Source organism: Orbicella franksi, chromosome 12 (assembly GCF_964199315.1).
Source record: "Orbicella franksi chromosome 12, jaOrbFran1.1, whole genome shotgun sequence".
Taxonomy (NCBI): domain Eukaryota; kingdom Metazoa; phylum Cnidaria; class Anthozoa; order Scleractinia; family Merulinidae; genus Orbicella; species Orbicella franksi.
In genome coordinates this window covers 21,666,262-21,683,376 of record NC_138156.1, presented here as the reverse complement: position 1 = coordinate 21,683,376, position 17,115 = coordinate 21,666,262, and the positions used below count along the sequence as shown (strand labels likewise).

Below are 17,115 nucleotides of genomic sequence, written 5' to 3'. Positions count from 1 at the left end.
TCTACCTCGGCAGGTCGTGTTTCCCAGAAGTCAGCGCAACTGTGCTCCGTCATCAAATATGGCGGCGACCCCTGATATTCACAAGGATTACTGAAATTACATTCTGCATTACATGTAAGGTAAGAAGTAGTTTACTTATCATTTTTTCAGTTCTTACTTACTTTATGCTATTCAATTGTGCTACCATTCTAAGTGTAAATTTGGTGGAAGAACATGTATGGCGTTGAGAAGAAGCGAGTACAGTATGGGGCCTAGTTCTCTGCCACAAAAAACGTAAACTTGTATTTCTTACCTTGGAACAGCCGTAAGGACTTAAAATTTCACGCACAATTAGCTTCAGCATTTAGTTTACACATGTTGAGCTATCGACTGCTCAACGCTGTTTTCTCCCGAGTAATAACGAAAATGGAGGCTTCGTTCCTGGGCCCAGTTATCGGCCAGCGGGCCCAGTTCTCGGCCATAAAAGAGTGCGTGCGATTCCTCCGAATAAACAGCGCTTTATTACCATTTTTTGTTGTTAAGTCACTTATAAGGCTTGTGTTTTGATATTTCGATCACAAATTATCCTTAAAGAGCTTTGTTTCATGTTAGAAAAGGAAGATTTTTGCACACCTAGTTTTTCTCTTAAGTGCAGTCAAGCGAGGCTAAAAGAGAGTTGGGTATTTAAAGCGGGGTTAAGTCAGAGCTCATAGTTTTCAACATGCCACCCCATTACAGCTTTATTTTTACAACTGACTTGACACGAATACTCCACACAAAACTATGAGCACTTTTAGTGTTGAAGACGAGCATGGTGGCCGAGAATAGGCAAATACACAAAAGTACTAAGGAAATATTGAGGAGTGAATTTTGGTCAAAGAATTAAACAGGCCAGGAGAAGTTTATATTTGACAGATAGCTTTATCACTCTACGTCCTTTATGCCAAGAATTGGCTCATTTGGGCTTTCTAGATGGACAAAATATAAACTTGAATTAAACCATGTAATTAGAGTAGCCGTAAACAAACACGTTTTCGGGGAAACCAAATTCACCTACCTTCGTGTCACCTCAACGTGCTCACAGAAAAACTCAGCAGGACAAAACAAAACTCGGCAGAACGGAAGACAAGGAATTAAGCTACCTTTGGAAACAATTGCTTTTTATTCAGATTCATTTGTGGCGCGGAAAATAAGCGCTGAACAAAAAGTGGCTGAGAACTGGGCCCAGCCAAGAACTGGGCCCCACACTGTATTTCATTTCGTTTTAATTAACTAGCAAGTTGTTTCGCTTCCAGTTATTGAATATCAAGTTCACACTTCACACCACCCGAGTTCTTTACACAGCCTATTGTTTTATCACTTGAAAAAGGCTGGGAGAATTGTAAGCTTGGGTTTTATGCAGTATAAGCCGTTGAATTCTCCAAAACTGTCTGCACGCTATTTTCTATTTCATAAAATTTAAAATCACAAGTGTAAGCTTGAGGGAGTCAGTACAGTGTTTCTGGGTTCTTCCATATTTTAGAGATGTTAACTTAAATAAATTGAAAATTTATCGAGGAGATTGTCAATCATACCCTCTGGATGAACATGTTAGAAACACAAAAAATTATGGTAAAATGGCGAAATGGCATTAGAGGTTATGGTGACCCTGGGGAACCCCTGGGCATTTGCACAATGACGTTTACAAATCTCCTTACCCACACGCAAGATTTTTTTAGCAAAAAGCTACGAACGTCCCTCCCCTGGGGCTAAAGAAGTTTGCTCTGCCAAGTCAATTTCCCATAATTAATTTTCTATGTGCTATAATTATACTTATAAGAGTTAATAAAATGTAGGCAAAGAAAGCTGTTCCACTTGTTTCCTACACATGATGAGGTTCAGCTTACCTTAGCTTGTAAACCATTCAATGGGAAAAGATAGAATATTCCACCTGTTTCCTGGTGATGAAGAACAAGGATTCGTTGACTACAGTATATTTTGAAATGTTTTATTTTAATTGGCAGAAATGTAATCAAAAACAAAGTAAAGTTTTGCAATAGTTTTAAATTGCAAGAAACTAAAGCAACAATGAAAAGACAATAATGAAATCTCTGTTTTCCTGCTCCCGTGTTTGTTTACAACACAGAATTTACACTTTGACACACATGTGATCTATAAAAAAGTAGCTGTATCCAAGCATAGATGAAATCATAGTTTTCTTTTGAAAAATATATTCGCTATGTAAGCGAAGGATGGCCAGCTAAAAGGGCAGATTTACCAGAGAAATGTGAAAGTCGCTGACTGTTTTTTCCGTTTCCATTTTGGAATGTGTTCACCAACATACCCAGTCCTTTTGCAGACGGGAACACCACCCGTTTCCAGCTCTGTCTTCAATATGGCAGTGGTGCTACAAATCCCGTGGGTCATTCCCTGGGGATCCTGCTACGAAAGTGCAAAAGCAATCCAATCCTCCCATCTCAGGCTTAAAATTGGTGACCAAAGTTAACTAATCCCACACCATGCCCACGTATGTCCCTGGGGTCACCCCCCGTGATGGCCATTGATAAGTGCAATAGAGTCAGTGTGACATACATGTATGGGTTTCTGTGAGGGTTAACCCTTACAGTGAGTATTAAGAACTAACCATTATTGAGTCAGTAATATTTAGGCTAACCGTAGTGACAATTTGTCCTTTCACCATTTTGTGTTTTAAATAATGCCCCTTCTTGACCTTCCAAAAACTGTTTTTAAAAGTAGAGTTCCACCAATTCAAATATCTTTCAGATACCCAAGCATCTTCCCCTGAAAATGCCCAAAATTGACCAAAATATGTGTGCAAAATGCACTTTAAGTCATTTCCTTTGGATCTAGGAGATTTGGTGACCAGTACGGAAGACTGGGAGATTTGATCTGTATCCAGGAGACTCCTGGACAATCTGGGAGAATAAGCATAGATGAAACTTCCAGCAAACTGACTAAGTTTGTTACTGCTGCCACTTGAGAGATGTAAACTCATTCAGTGGTAAATAACCATGATACTATACTAACTGGTAACTTTCTTCCTAATTTATTATCTTACAGGTTTTGTACACTGAGATACAAAAAGAGCAGACATGCCTGAAGCACACTATAAATGCACTCAATGTGGAAAGTGTTTCGGCAACCAAACAAATTTTAAGCGTCATACCATAATACACACTGGAGAAAAGCCTTATAAGTGCTCACATTGTGACAAGGATTTTAATGACTTGAGCAATTGTCGCCGGCATGAACTAACGATGCATAAAAAGAAGTCCCATAAGTGCAAAAAGTGCAGCAAGAGTTTCAGATTTCCTTCAGAACTTGAGACGCATGTTATCAGAACACACAAGCAGAAACCTTACAAGTGCCAACATTGTCGCAAGTGTTTTAGATATCCATCAGAACTGAAAAGGCATAATGGAACACACAACACAGAAAAGTCTCCATTGCAACTTAAGAAACATACTAACAGAACACACAAGCAAAAACCTTACAAGTGCCAACATTGCAGCAAGTGTTTTAGATTTCCATCAGACCTGAAAAGGCATGACGGAACACACAACACAGAAAAGACTCACCAGTACCTACAGTGTAGCAAGTGTTTTGAATTTGCATCAGAACTTCAAAGACATTCTCTCAGAACACATGCAGCAAAGAAACCATACAAGTGCCAACATTGCATCAAGTGTTTTAGATGTCCATCAGACCTTAAGAGGGATTTAAGCACACACAGAAATAAGAAAGTGAAGAGGAATCACGTGTGCCAACCTTGCAGGAAATATTTTAAAACTGCACGGGATATAAAGAGGCATCATAACAGAATTCATGGAGCAGAGAACTCCTTTAAGTGTGAAGAGTGTGACAAGTGTTTTTGTGACTTAAGCAGTCTGCAGCTTCATGAAAAGTCACACACAGTTATGAAGCAATCAGTGAAAGAGCGTGACAAACATTTAAGTAAGGCAAAAGATCCTCAATGGCTTAGCCCAAAAACTTTTAGGTGTAATCAATGTGGCAAGCATTTAAGTAGCATATATAGACTTAAGATACATGGAAGAATGCACTCTGGACAGGGACTTCACAAGTGTGATCAATGTGGGAAGTCTTTTAACCGAGCAACAAACTGTATTCAACACAAGAGAATACACACTGGAGAAAAACCATACAAGTGCAACCAATGTGGCAAGTGTTTCAACCAAGCAAACATTTTAAAGCGGCATGAAAGAACACATACAGGAGATGACTGCAATCAATCAACTACTCAGGATTTCAGAGGTCTTGGTGCCGCAAAAACATCAGGGCAAGGTAAAAGAAGAAATCAATTTGCAGCAGAAAAGCCATACAAATGTAAAGAGTGTACCAAGTGTTTCTTTCGAGCTTGGGATCTTGAGAGACATAACAGGAGGCTGCATGCAGGAGAGACAGACACAGCAGAGAAACTTTATAAGTGCAGTCAGTGTGACAAGTGTTTTAACCATCCAAGGAAGCTTAAACTACATTACAGAACACACACAGGAGAACAGCCTTATGAGTGCAAACAATGTGGAAAGTGTTTTAGCTTATCAGGAAATTTGAACCGACATTACCGATTACACACAGGAGAAAAACCTTACAAGTGCACATACTGTGAACAGTGTTACAGTGACTCAAGCGGTCGCCATTACCATGAAAAGAAGCATCACCCAGGAGCGAAAAAATTCAGGTGTAAACACTGTTACAAGTGCTTTATTGACTTAAGAACTTGTCAGCGGCATGAAAGATTACATACAAGAGAAACAGGAAATCAGTCAACCAACAGATGTCGTAGCCATCTGGAAACTCTGCAGCAGTCTAACAGAACTTGTACAACAGAGAAGCCTTATAGGTGCAAACAGTGTGGCAAATGTTTCCCTTGGCCAAGCAAACTTGAGAGACATGCCAAAACACACACCCAAGAGAAGGTTTTTAAGTGCAAAACCTGTGGGAAGTGTTTTCGCAACTCAAGACATTGCTTGCAACATGAACAAATACATACAGAAGCCAAGTCAGGAAAATGCCAGAAGCAGAGTCCTCAGCAATCTACACCAAAACACACAGAAGAAAAGCCTTATAAGTGCAAACAATGTCACAAAGGTTTCCCAACCAGATGGAGACTAGCAAGGCACGAAATGATACACCGAAAAAGGATGCCTTTTAAGTGCAAACACTGTGGCAGAGGCTTCAATACCTTAATAAATCGTAATAAACATGAACAGACACTACACCAAGGAGGGAAGCCTAGCAAAGATTGCAGCCAGTTAAGAAGTCAAAGGGCCCAGAGGAGAACGCCTGGTACTACAGTAGTTCGTTCTGATGGTTCTCAGTTTGTAAAATACCTCACTCATGATTCTTCAATTCAGGATGTTAAGTCAAGTGAAGCTGAATGTTGGATTTGCTTAAAGGAATTCAGTAGTCACACACTCCTTCTTGAGCATATTGACAGCCACATGGAATCAAATTAGTATATTATCGCAACACTGAATCAGCTTTGGGTGTTATCTTTTTTGGTGGGATGAGGGTGCCTGAAAAAAACTTGAGATATTTATAGTGCAAATATGTTTTCAGTTTTATCTGCCTACTTATTTTATTTTATTCTATTTTTGGGAAGGGGAGGGGTTAGACTTTGTTAAAGCCTTTTCCAGTAATACATGTACTTCCCTGCCTTGTTGGTTTTGCCATTGCCCTCTTGCTTTGCTCAAGGGCAATGGTCAAGCAAAGGTCAACTTGTGGCAAGTCTAGTTTTTGAGGTGTTTTCCACCACTCCCCCACCAGACCTTAGGCAAAAGTTGGACTTAGATGAAATCCATTTTCATTCATTTTACCACTGTGGAAATGTCAAAGTTTAATAACATTTTTGTCATTTTTCTGACTGATGTAAATTTGTTTAACACTAGTGTAGATTGGTTTAAGAGTTCAACTTGTGCAAACTTTTACTAGAAAGACCTTTTTTGTAATGCTAAGTAAAGCTCAAGTGGCAGTAATTATGCAGGGATCCATGCTGGTTTTTTTCTCCAAGTCAACAGCTGGGCAAGTATGCCAGATGACATCTTGGCCTCTCAAAATTTTACTTGCCCATTCACATACTGTGAGATGAACCTGCAATGATTTCAATCATCACATCATCCAAGATGGCTGACCAAAATGACGATTTTATTGCAAAAGAAAGCTGCAAATCTTTCTCTGCTTTCTACAAGTTCCAAATGGATAACAAGTGGTCAGAATGTAGGAAACTCAAGAAAATTAAAGAATTTTTTTTCCGGTAGGGTCAAGCTAGACTCATCCAGCAGACGATTTTCCGTATTGTTTTGGTTGTCCCTACAATTTGTTAGTCTTCAGGGATGACCGGATGACTGTGAATGTGGATCTCTGATTATGGTTGTACATGTGTGTACATATGGGGGCAGCCATCATGGAACTGGGATATATAATATTACTAATTATATTATTATTAATAATATTACATGGAAATCTCACTGTGTGCATTAAACCTGGGTACATTACAGCAGGATTCAAAATACTTCTGCAATTACAGTGAAATTTTTGTCAGTTACAAAATCTTAGCCAACCCTTTGCAAAGTGGAAATTTCAACAGAATGCCATCCCCTAAAGGGATTCATGACATTAGCAGGTGTTTATAATGGGTACAGTGTACTTCCATGTAAACATCATTTTAGCCATTATGATAGTAAGTCATCTGCCTTGCTTGTATGTGAAGATATTTCATGTCTTGGGAGACTCCTATATTATATTTCATCTTTCCTTTAAGATTCCTTCAAGATTTTATAGTCTTTGCAGAGCTCAGTTTTCACCTTAGTTACTACAAGTTAATTAACTGTTATGATGTACACTGTGCTTCCATGATGTAAGGTGCATTTGCATTTGTTTATAGCATTGGCATTATACAAATTTACCGTTATTATTTATTCTTAAATGATTAATATAATTTTCAAATGTTGGTGATGTTTCTCTACAGGGAAGAAATGTTAAGAAATCGCCTGTTATTTGACCCATTGGAGGTTTTTAACTCCTTTTATGAAAGCTTGATTAAATCTGGTAAACTTATCTTTGAAATCCATTTCACTGCTGAGGGGAATACCACATATTTGTAAAATGGACCCAAAGACTACACATGTAATTTACCATTCTGAAAGGAATTGATTGGTTGTTGAATGTCATAAATCAGATTAACAGCTGTTGAGGAAGTCACAGCTTGAATTGAAAAACATTCAAGACGAAAAATACCTTTACTCCTCTTATATTAGGGGTATAACCCTAAACTATGGCTTAATTTTCAGGATTTGATGTGTGGGTTATTGTCAGAAAATTGCATGACCTTGTAAGTGTAGTTAATAATGGTAAAAGTTGTGAAAATCGTAGGGGCAGTTAATGAAGTCTTGACCAACAGGGGGAAATGATTTTATACATTCAAAGGACAGATCTGTCCAAGACCTTTTTGCTGCCCAAAGTGGATACAAATTGATCAAATACTAACCATTTTATGGTTGATAGTTTATCCCTCTCACTCTTGGAAATGAGGAGGACCCTTGGTCCCATCCAGATTGCCTCCTTTTAAAAAATTGTCGTCAGTTTCTCATGCATCTGTCCAATTATTGATCATGAATTTCATCATAACGTCGTCAAAGTAGCTGTGGATCCGTGAGGCGATAGCTGAGTGGATCTGGAGTCTACTTTGACAATGTTATGACGGCATTCATTGTCAATAACAGGGCAGAGGCTTGTTTATATGTCTTTATACGGGGTACTTGTAAGAGTTTCTGAGTCCCAGTGGTGTGTGGGCTCTAACTCTATGCAAATTGTTCCTGTTACGTAAATTGGAGTATGTCCCAGGTGCGTCCAGAGGTGCCCGTGTCCAGTCCGCGATGTTCACTCCAAAGGAGTGCAAAGAATGGGGCTGAGTGGACACTTGTTCCCACTCTCCTACTCCCGTCACTCGCAATACGCATGTGATATTCTGAGAAGTAGGCGGAAAGCTATGGCGAAGAAAAGCTATGACTATCTGTTCAAGTTACTCCTAATAGGGGACTCAGGCGTCGGAAAGACTTGCATTTTATTTCGCTTCTCCGACGATGCTTTCAACACGACGTTTATCTCGACGATAGGTAAGCAAAAGGAGCGATGTTTAGCTGTTTAGTTCCCCTAGACTTAACCTTGTAAGCCACTGAGCTTGATCAAAGCTTAATTGACTTTCGCTCTGCAAATGCATGCTGAAAGCCTCGCCATTCGTGTTGTATTTTGCTTTCTGGAGTTTCATTGATAGTTTGTGGTATAAGGTGTTAAAATTTAGTCGGAGGCAGACTTAAAATTGGTTTGCATTTAAATATTCAAGCGTTTTTAGTTGCCCAATTTAGCATTCACGACCGTTTTTAAAGTCCTTTTTCCAAACCTGAACCATTTAGCCCTTTGCTCAGGCTTAGAGCGTAAAACTCAAAGAAATCTCTCAGATTCTTATCAACTGAAAGGCGAGTTACAGAAAAATGGTATCCCTGTATTTTTCATGTGGTAGAATTTCAATGCTGCATTCTAAAGTCCGAAAGATCACAACTATTTTTGGTGTCGTCGTTGCACATTCCTTAAACATTGCAAAATCATTGCAGACGTGCCTGTGTTTTTTCAACAGTGAGATATCTGTTTCTAGTCCAACTGCAAACAACATTTCCGTGTTTTTATGGAGGAGAGAACATTTTGACGCCGAATTAGTGAAAGAGTAAGGTTATAGATAGGTATTTCTGGTGTGAAAGAACCATTATTCCGAGCTACACACTTAAACTTTCCAATATTTCGATCGAAGTAAGGGTTTGTGGGATGTCTGCAATAACTGGTATTATATGATTTTAGATTTTACTGAATTTAAAATTGTAGTAAATATAATTCCACAAGGGATTTGATAACCAAATTAATTACATAATTAAATTTTATAAAAACGTCTTTCAGGTTTATTTCTGTGATCATTAATTTGCTTATAACCATGTTTTTGAAATACAGGAAGTTGTGTATTTAGTAAAGAGGGAAATAGTAATATTCGTTTATTCCCTGAATGGACTTTGATTCTGTTTTCAATTTTGAAGTTTCCAGTTCCTGTTGTGTTAAGTCGTACAATATGTTTATAGATATCATGTATCAAGGTTATGTGTCAAACGCAATAATCCAATCCCATTTCTGGTTTTTGTCAACTTGAAGTTTGATAACAGATTGTAGTAGGAAAATGAGCATAGTGTTTGTAAGAAAATGTTACTGACAGAACAGTGGAAGCAGATGAACGTTGTGGATAACAAAAATTAAATTCTCTATGCAGATGTGAAATACAAAGTTGAACTTTCCAGTGACTGTCAAAGTGGCAGTTTTTGTGCAGTGCATGTGACTGCTGTGTGATCCTAAAGAGGTGTAATTATTGTAGATTTAAACCTCATTGAACCACTAGTAACCCATTTCCTCCTTTTTGCTGCCTAATTGCAAATTTTCTTGAAAACGTTTCTTTTAAACATTTTTTGAATCTGAGATCTCCTACCCTGTCAGAATTTCCATTGACCTTCTATGTGGTGGGTATGGAAATTTTCTGGAACTATCCATTGTTAATTTATGAAAATAGAAAATTACTTCTTGATTGGTTAGTATGCTGGACAAAACTGTTCTGGGTCGCTGTTACGAAAAAAAATTATAACAAACAAAGCAACGCAAATAATTTTGTGATTGTCTTAAACTCTATTAAATTCTACACATGGAAATTTATTTTCATATATTTCATGCACGAAAGACTTGCATTACAGCGTATCTAAATTTGCGGACTGAATCACAAAAGTACAGAAAATTGCACAATTTGTGAGAAAAAAAAAGTTATAGTTTACATCGACATCACCAGAGTAGTTGTGCGAAGAACATCGTTACGTGTTTGTGGATTTTTTTTTTATGCTTTGAGATGGCACGAGGAACAAAGCGATAACCATCTAAACAGCGTATATAATCCTGTGATGCATCTGCAGTTTAAAGAATCAAAGATTCACGGTTGTGACACTACCACTGAAGGGCCACAAGGCAAACCAAACAAAGTTATTCGAGAAAATGGCAAGCTCCTGGTAGATGAGCCCAAAAACAGGTCTGGAAACATTTCTAAAAGCACAAATAGCAGTGTCTGAGGTTCTTGGCCGACAACGCTTTAACACAGCAGTATTTTGTGCAATTGTGATTTGTGTGAACTTGAACTAAAGGCAGCCACCTTCAAAACAGCCGATCTAGGGGCAAGAACAGTTTAAAGACTTCAAAGAAGATCAGTTTCTGAAGACAGTATTGTATCACAGTGCCAATTAAGTGTAAAGTCTTTCTCATGTTTTCTTGTCAAAATCTTGACAAAAATATCCACAAGCACGTGAAGAGTTTCTTCGCAAAAGAACACTCCAAATGTGACTCTTTTTTCTCAGAAATCACGTGATTATACATACTTTTGTGACACAGTTACCAAATTTGGACAAGGTGTAACGCAAGCCCCTCTTGTGTGATCCATATAAAGATAAGTTTCCATGTGTGAAATTTAATGAAGTTTAAGACAATCATAAAATTATTTGTGACACTTTATTTGTTTTAATTTTATGTCGTAAAATGTCGATCCAGAACAGTTTTGTCCAGTGTACTAATTAAAGGGACAATTCATCACACCTTTATTTCAAGTAAAGTAGGGGTTTCATTAAGGGCTGAGCACGGGGCTAATTGACCAGCTGTGAGGATGATTTTGCTGGCCGTGTGTGACCATCTAGAAGAACGTTTTTCTTTTAAAGTTCAGATCAAAACATTTTTCTTGTCTGTGAAAATTAGTTTTCTCCTGCTGAAAATGTTAATGAAACCCTCTGTAAAGGCTAGCATTTTGATGCATTGCAACAAAATTATATTTTGAGTTTAACATGTTTTTTCTGCCTTTGAAAATTAGTTTGCTCCTGCTAAAAATGTTGATGAAACCCCTGTGTAAAGGCTGACATTTTGATGCATTGCAACAGTTATATTTTGATTTTAAAGATGGCTTCTTGTGAAACAAAAAATATATGCACAGTGACTTGCTGAGACAGATGAAATCTACTTCGCCACTCAAATATTATATTTCTGTGACTCTCACAAGTTGGCTCAAAAAATTAATTACACTCGCATTGTTTTATATTTGCAAATATTCAGAGTTAATTGCATGTACACTTATTGAAGTTAACTTTACTCTCCAGGTATCGACTTTAAGATAAAGACTATTGAACTTCAAGGAAAAAAGATCAAGCTACAGATATGGTTTGTTTGCTTGTTTTATTTATCATTTTAAAGCTAAGTTCACAATTCGTTACCTTGCTCTTAAATGGTAAGGGTTTTATTTAATTAATTTGCACATGTTTTTAATTTTGTCAGTCATAATTACTGACAAAATTATGATACATGGGCAATCCTATGATAAGCTCTGAAAGTAATTTTGATTTACACTACTTTATTAAAGACTTGATAAATTTCAAAAGAATTTTCCATGATTACTTGTGGTGTAAATCCTAAATGCTCAATTATACAAAACTCTATGTAACTCAAATGGGAGACTCTATATTTTTTGGTGTTAAAGGTGATTGAATGACATCCTTATAGTCATTTGTTACATTGTTTGACCACCTTTCCACACTGCCTTGCAAAGTTTGTAAAGAACTTGGAAACTAAATTGTTACTAGCCAATTTTGAGGTTAAAGTTCATAAATTGGATTTGAACATGAGAACTGTAAGAACAGTAGTCAAATACATCTCCACTGAATTGCTCTTTGGGGAAGGCATTTACAGCAGTTCTAGGTTGAACATGTCATGATCTTGGATGTCGCAGTCTTTGTTACCATTGAGTGGTTGCATTGTAAGGCAAAATGTCTGGTTAAAGGTACATTGGCATTCATCGAGTAGATCCACATATTGGCTGGAAAAATCAGGGTCTCTACAGGCTTTTAGCCAGGATTTGAAAAATGGGTGTCCAAAATGTGCTATAGGGCGTGCGCAAATGAGCAATTTACAAGGCAACATATATGAAAAATAAAACGATTTTTCTGTAATTAGTGGCCATCCACAGGATGCCTGGATGCCTATCTGACTAAAAGCCTGGTTCTTTTCCTATTCCAGTGATTATATCAATGGTTGTATGTCTTCTGGCAGATAACAGTGATCACTCTAATCTTGCTTACAACCAACATTTTCACTTGTCATAATACAGCTTTTCCCACCTATTACCCGGGGATTTCATTGATGTTTTTAGAATGAGTAGAATTGGTTTTCACAGACAGGCAAAACTTTTGGAACTGAACTCATTTATAAGAAACACTTTCCTCTAGATGGTCAAACCAGGGGCCCGTTTATTGAAGGTCCCGGAAAGTTTTTGCACCCCGAAAGCCATAGCAAAATCTCGAACCTTATGATTACAGAGCTGTTTTATTCAGGTATTCTTAATATGGACAGAGGTTCCCTTCATACAAGAAGTTTCAGGCATATACACTTCTCCGTTTTTAGATACAGATGAACTAAAAATGGCTTTATGGGCCCAAAAAGTTACCAGGACCTTCGAGAAACGGACCCCAGGTGTGCAAAATTATTTCCACAGTCAGTCAATTTGCCTGGTGCCTGGCCCTTAATGAAACCCTTGAGTGACCAAATAGTTAGTACAGTACATAAGGCGTATAAAGTAGACAGAATTCTCCATGAAATAATTTTCCCTATTAGTAGGATGCATATGGGCTTTGTGAAATTTATTTAGAAATGTTGCCTTCTGTAGAGTTCTTTTCTAATGTTCATGTCTGTCATTTCTTTAGGGATACCGCTGGGCAGGAACGCTTCCACACAATAACCACATCATATTACAGAGGAGCAATGGTAAAATGATTCAGCCCTTTAACCCTAAAATAATGAAATAGAAACTACAAAAAGCAGCTTTCATTTGAATGGTCACATCCTTATGTGTAGGTTCAGTATATGCTAACTGGTTCATCAATGTACTTGCAATGGGTCATTTTAGAAACATTTCAATTTTAACAGAGAAATCCTTTATTTTATCCCTCAACCTTGATGTCATGTGGTTTGCTTTATTCCACTAGTTTGCTTTATTCCACTTGTTTGAATTATGGCTTATTAGATGCCTAGATTTGAGGTTTTCTTCCATCAAAAAGTTAGAAGTACCTTGTAGAGATTGTTTTCACTGTCACGCAACGAAAAAATAAATCAAAAACTATGCAGTGGATAAAGTCAAGAAATTGCAGTGTTACTGTATAGGAAATAAGTAAAGAAGAGACTTCTCTATGTTTTAGGTCTCTGCGTTTTCCTAAACTTCAGATATTTGTCAAAATGTTTTGCACAACTTTACAGAGCCCAGTATAGAAATGCTGTGTTGGTGAACCTCTACGGTCCACCAATATGGCAGCTGGAAAGTAGTGTAAACATCTGGAACTTACTGGTACTTTGGCTCTCTAGTCGACTGAATATCTGAATTGAACTAACAAATATTTACACAAGCACTTATTACAAGATAAGTGTATATTTTTCGCAAACTCAATCATAGCTTTGTGTCATAACTCCAATATTCAAAATGCGCTGGTTTCCAAACCAATTATTATGAGTTATTAAAAGTTGTAAACAGATATAAATTTAGATCCCCTTATGCCTGATGAAGATGAAAACGTTTGTGCCTCTTTAGTTTTGAATTTTGGAATTTGTTGACGTCATGGGAAAATGATCTATAGCATAATAAAAACTTCAATACAACTGAAACATTCATTTGAATGGTCCTGTGCTTGGAGTTACCTCCACAGGTAAAATTCACTCCAAAAGTAAAATGATTCATACATTGACAATAATCTTTGTCTTTCAGGGTATTATGTTGGTGTACGACATTACTCAGGAGAAAACATTTGATAACATCTCCAAATGGCTGAGGAACATTGAGGAGGTAATAATGATGGAAAATAATTTGACTTCTAAGGAATGGGTATTATCACAATTATGATTGGCATTGCTCAAGTGAATTTAAATCCCATTTGATACAGGGCAGGAAAAAAAATTTGAATTCCATTTGCCCAGTGGGCCAGTACATTTCAGTTTTTAGTTGCTCCCACTAAAATATTACTTACCCAGTAGGTGTGCAATGTTCATTCCTTATCAACTAACAAGGTTACTGAGGCTAATTACGCTTGCCCACTGGACCATCAACCTTCCATTTTCACTTGCCCAAGAGCAAATGTGACTCAGTACTAGTGGTGTAATGATTAATCGAATTCTTGATTAATCACGATTATGACCGTTCAGTTCGATTCACAATTCTTTGATTCCATGTTGCGATTTTGGTTCAATTGTTTGCATACCTTTCTCAGAGTGCCCTCAGTGAGTTATTGTATTGTGAAATCAGAATCCAGAACTCTTTAAAATGTACGTTTTTGATTGATGAGTAAAGACGTTTGCAGTTCGTGCGCCATTTTCTGCTGCGTGGTAAAAATGTTGGTCTTCGAACACCCCTTGAGAATTTCTAAATAAGGCAAACCATGTGTGACACGCTCATTGTTTCCTAAAATGTAGGGTTTAGGGTTGTAAGTTGTTTACATTGTGTATCATGTTATAAGAATTAAAAAACATTAATATTTTGCATAATGGAATTGAAATAATCGAAATTGAAAGGCAATAATCAAAATTGAATTGAATCACGAGGAATATGAATTGTTACACCCCTATTCAGTACTCCCAAATTTCAGATCTAGTGCCCTAAACCACTCGCTCATTTTTTTTGAGAAAATGATTTGTATGTTTCTGATAGAATGTCAAAGAAACCATGATCAGTCGAATGAGCTCAATTTTAACTTACAACAAGTAAAAGCAGCCAAATAAGTTTAATCAACACTTTCTTTCAGCATGCAAACGAAGATGTAGAAAAGATGATTCTTGGTAACAAGTGTGATATGGATGATAGAAGAGTTGTCAGCAAAGAACGAGGGGAACAGGTGAGTTGAAGGGACCGCTACAAAATGCTGATTTTTTAAGTGATAACTTGTAACGTCATTGCTTAATGCTGACATTCGACATTCCTTTGGATAAATGATGTTGCACTTATGTCATGCACGATTTATCCTGAATCAAAGCGAGGAGAACAGGGAACTAAACCCGTTTCCTTGCAAACCACCATCTTGATTTTTCGGGATTGAGTGAAATCGTTTTTCGGCGGCTTGTAGCATTGACAAAGTGTTGGTTAGATTTCCAGTTGTTAAACGCAGGTATCGGAACTGGAATGATTGTTGTATTTTACCCATTGTCTTCTCGTCATGTTTAAGCATCTATTTGTTTGTTTATTTTCCAATTTTCTAGACAAAACTTTAGAAATGGGAGTTAAATGTCATAATTGTGCCTGCATTACGTGCCATTTATTGTGGTTTTGTTACGTACAAACTGGTTGTAAAATTTGTGTGAGAACAGTCACTGTCAGTTCCATCTCTCCATCATCCTCCATACCTCACCCTACCTGCTTTCCCTCCCTCCTTTCCCTCCCTTTCTTTTGTTTCTCTCCCTCCCCTCCAGGCTTTAGCCAGATAGGTGTCCAGGCGACCTGTGGACAGCCACTTTCTAAAGAGAATTGTTTTATTTTTCATATGTTGCCTTATAAATTTCTCATTTGAGCAGGCCCTACAGTACATTTTGGACGGCCACTTTTCAAATTCTGGCTAAAAGCCTGCTCCCCTCACTAAGGTCGTTTCTGCCTTCATCAACAAACTGGTTTCACCACGTATAGAAACTATGGGCAATTTTTTTTTTTTAGAGTTACTGATAATTAAACTGGCTAATTGAAACTTTGTTTATCCCAGATTGCCAAAGAGCATGGCATTCGCTTCTTGGAGACAAGCGCCAAAACCAACATCAACATAGAACAGGCATTTTACAACCTAGCCGAAGATATTCTAAAGAAACAATTGAGCAAGGACAACGAGGAAACTTCTCAAAACATTCATGTTAGCAATACACAAGAGAAGAAGGGCGGTTGCTGTTAAAGAAAGTCTAGCAGCAGTTATATTTTTGTTTAATAATTCACTAGAATGTACAGTCAATCCAAGTGAATAAGCGAGGGAGTCAATCCTCTAAACAAATGTATTTAGCGTCTGCGTTCGACTTGGTAGGGAGGATGGACTTTGTCACCTTCCTCAGGTGGAAGATTTTAGATGTTGAAATAGTGTGTTGCTGTCTTTGTAAAGAGTGGCCAAAAGGCCACTGGCATACCTGTGGGGTAGTAGAAATGGGAAACAACCAAACAGATAACATTAGAGTTGACCATCTTTATTAACTTATCATTAGAGTTGACTGTTCAAGATAATTACTCTTCTTACTGATTCTCATACATTTTGTTCAGTGTTAGTTTTGAGAACTTGACATTAGATCAGGTTTGAGTTCTGTTGGTGATTTTCTATATTCTCATCACCTATGTGCTTGAGATTGTGTTGATAATGTAAGAACATATTCAATCCCATTTCTCACTCTAAGGACTCAAAGTGTTAACCTTTGTTTCTTAGGATTATTTCAAGGAGCAAAGTAGCAGCCTTAAGATATTATAACCTATGTAAACGTTCTTTTTATAAAGTAAAGTGATTTAGTCATAGCAGTGAAATGATTGTTGTGAATAATCCCAGGATTATGTTGTGAAATGATGATTGTTGTGAATAATCCCAGAATTACTGGGTTCAACACCTGACTAATTTGCCAAATGGCAAATCATTTGATCTCTGAACCAAACCATGGAAACTCTAAGCAATTGAATCAGAGAATGGACGTAACCAGCAATGCCTTGAGGCAGGGCCCATAATCCTTTTCCTGCCCTGTAGTAGACAGATAAGCTGTGAGGTTTTTAAAGCAGGTGGAGGTAAAATGCCTAGGAAGGGGGGGGGGGGGGTGAGGGTGGTGGGGAACTCCCATATATAAAGGACAGCAGTGCTTATTGGAAATTTTGAAAAGAACCCCTAAGAGGTAGGAAGTTCCTGTTTTGTGGGCATGGCTTGAAATGTTTTTCTCCCCTAAGAGGTACAATTCTTACATATTATCTCCTGTCATATTTTTTCGGCTCAATTTCCTAAAGGTACTGTAAAATCTCCCGCT

General features: G+C 37.5%; 2 protein-coding genes across 2 annotated transcripts; both read left to right on the top strand.

The window, feature by feature from the left end:
* The first annotated feature begins 51 nt into the window (after positions 1-51).
* On the top strand, positions 52-7,056 carry LOC145464490 (uncharacterized). The gene is made up of 2 exons (XM_081448402.1): positions 52-119; positions 3,040-7,056. Exon 2 carries the CDS (start codon positions 3,072-3,074, stop codon positions 5,454-5,456), a length of 2,385 nt encoding a protein of 794 aa, XP_081304528.1. The 5' UTR covers positions 52-119; positions 3,040-3,071; the 3' UTR covers positions 5,457-7,056.
* Positions 7,057-7,823: 767 nt separating this feature from the next.
* Positions 7,824-16,630, top strand: LOC145464491 (ras-related protein Rab-10-like). The gene is made up of 6 exons (XM_081448403.1): positions 7,824-8,114; positions 11,214-11,274; positions 12,810-12,870; positions 13,862-13,939; positions 14,892-14,981; positions 15,837-16,630. Exons 1-6 carry the CDS (start codon positions 7,901-7,903, stop codon positions 16,017-16,019), a joined length of 687 nt encoding a protein of 228 aa, XP_081304529.1. The 5' UTR covers positions 7,824-7,900; the 3' UTR covers positions 16,020-16,630.
* The last annotated feature ends 485 nt before the right edge of the window (positions 16,631-17,115 follow it).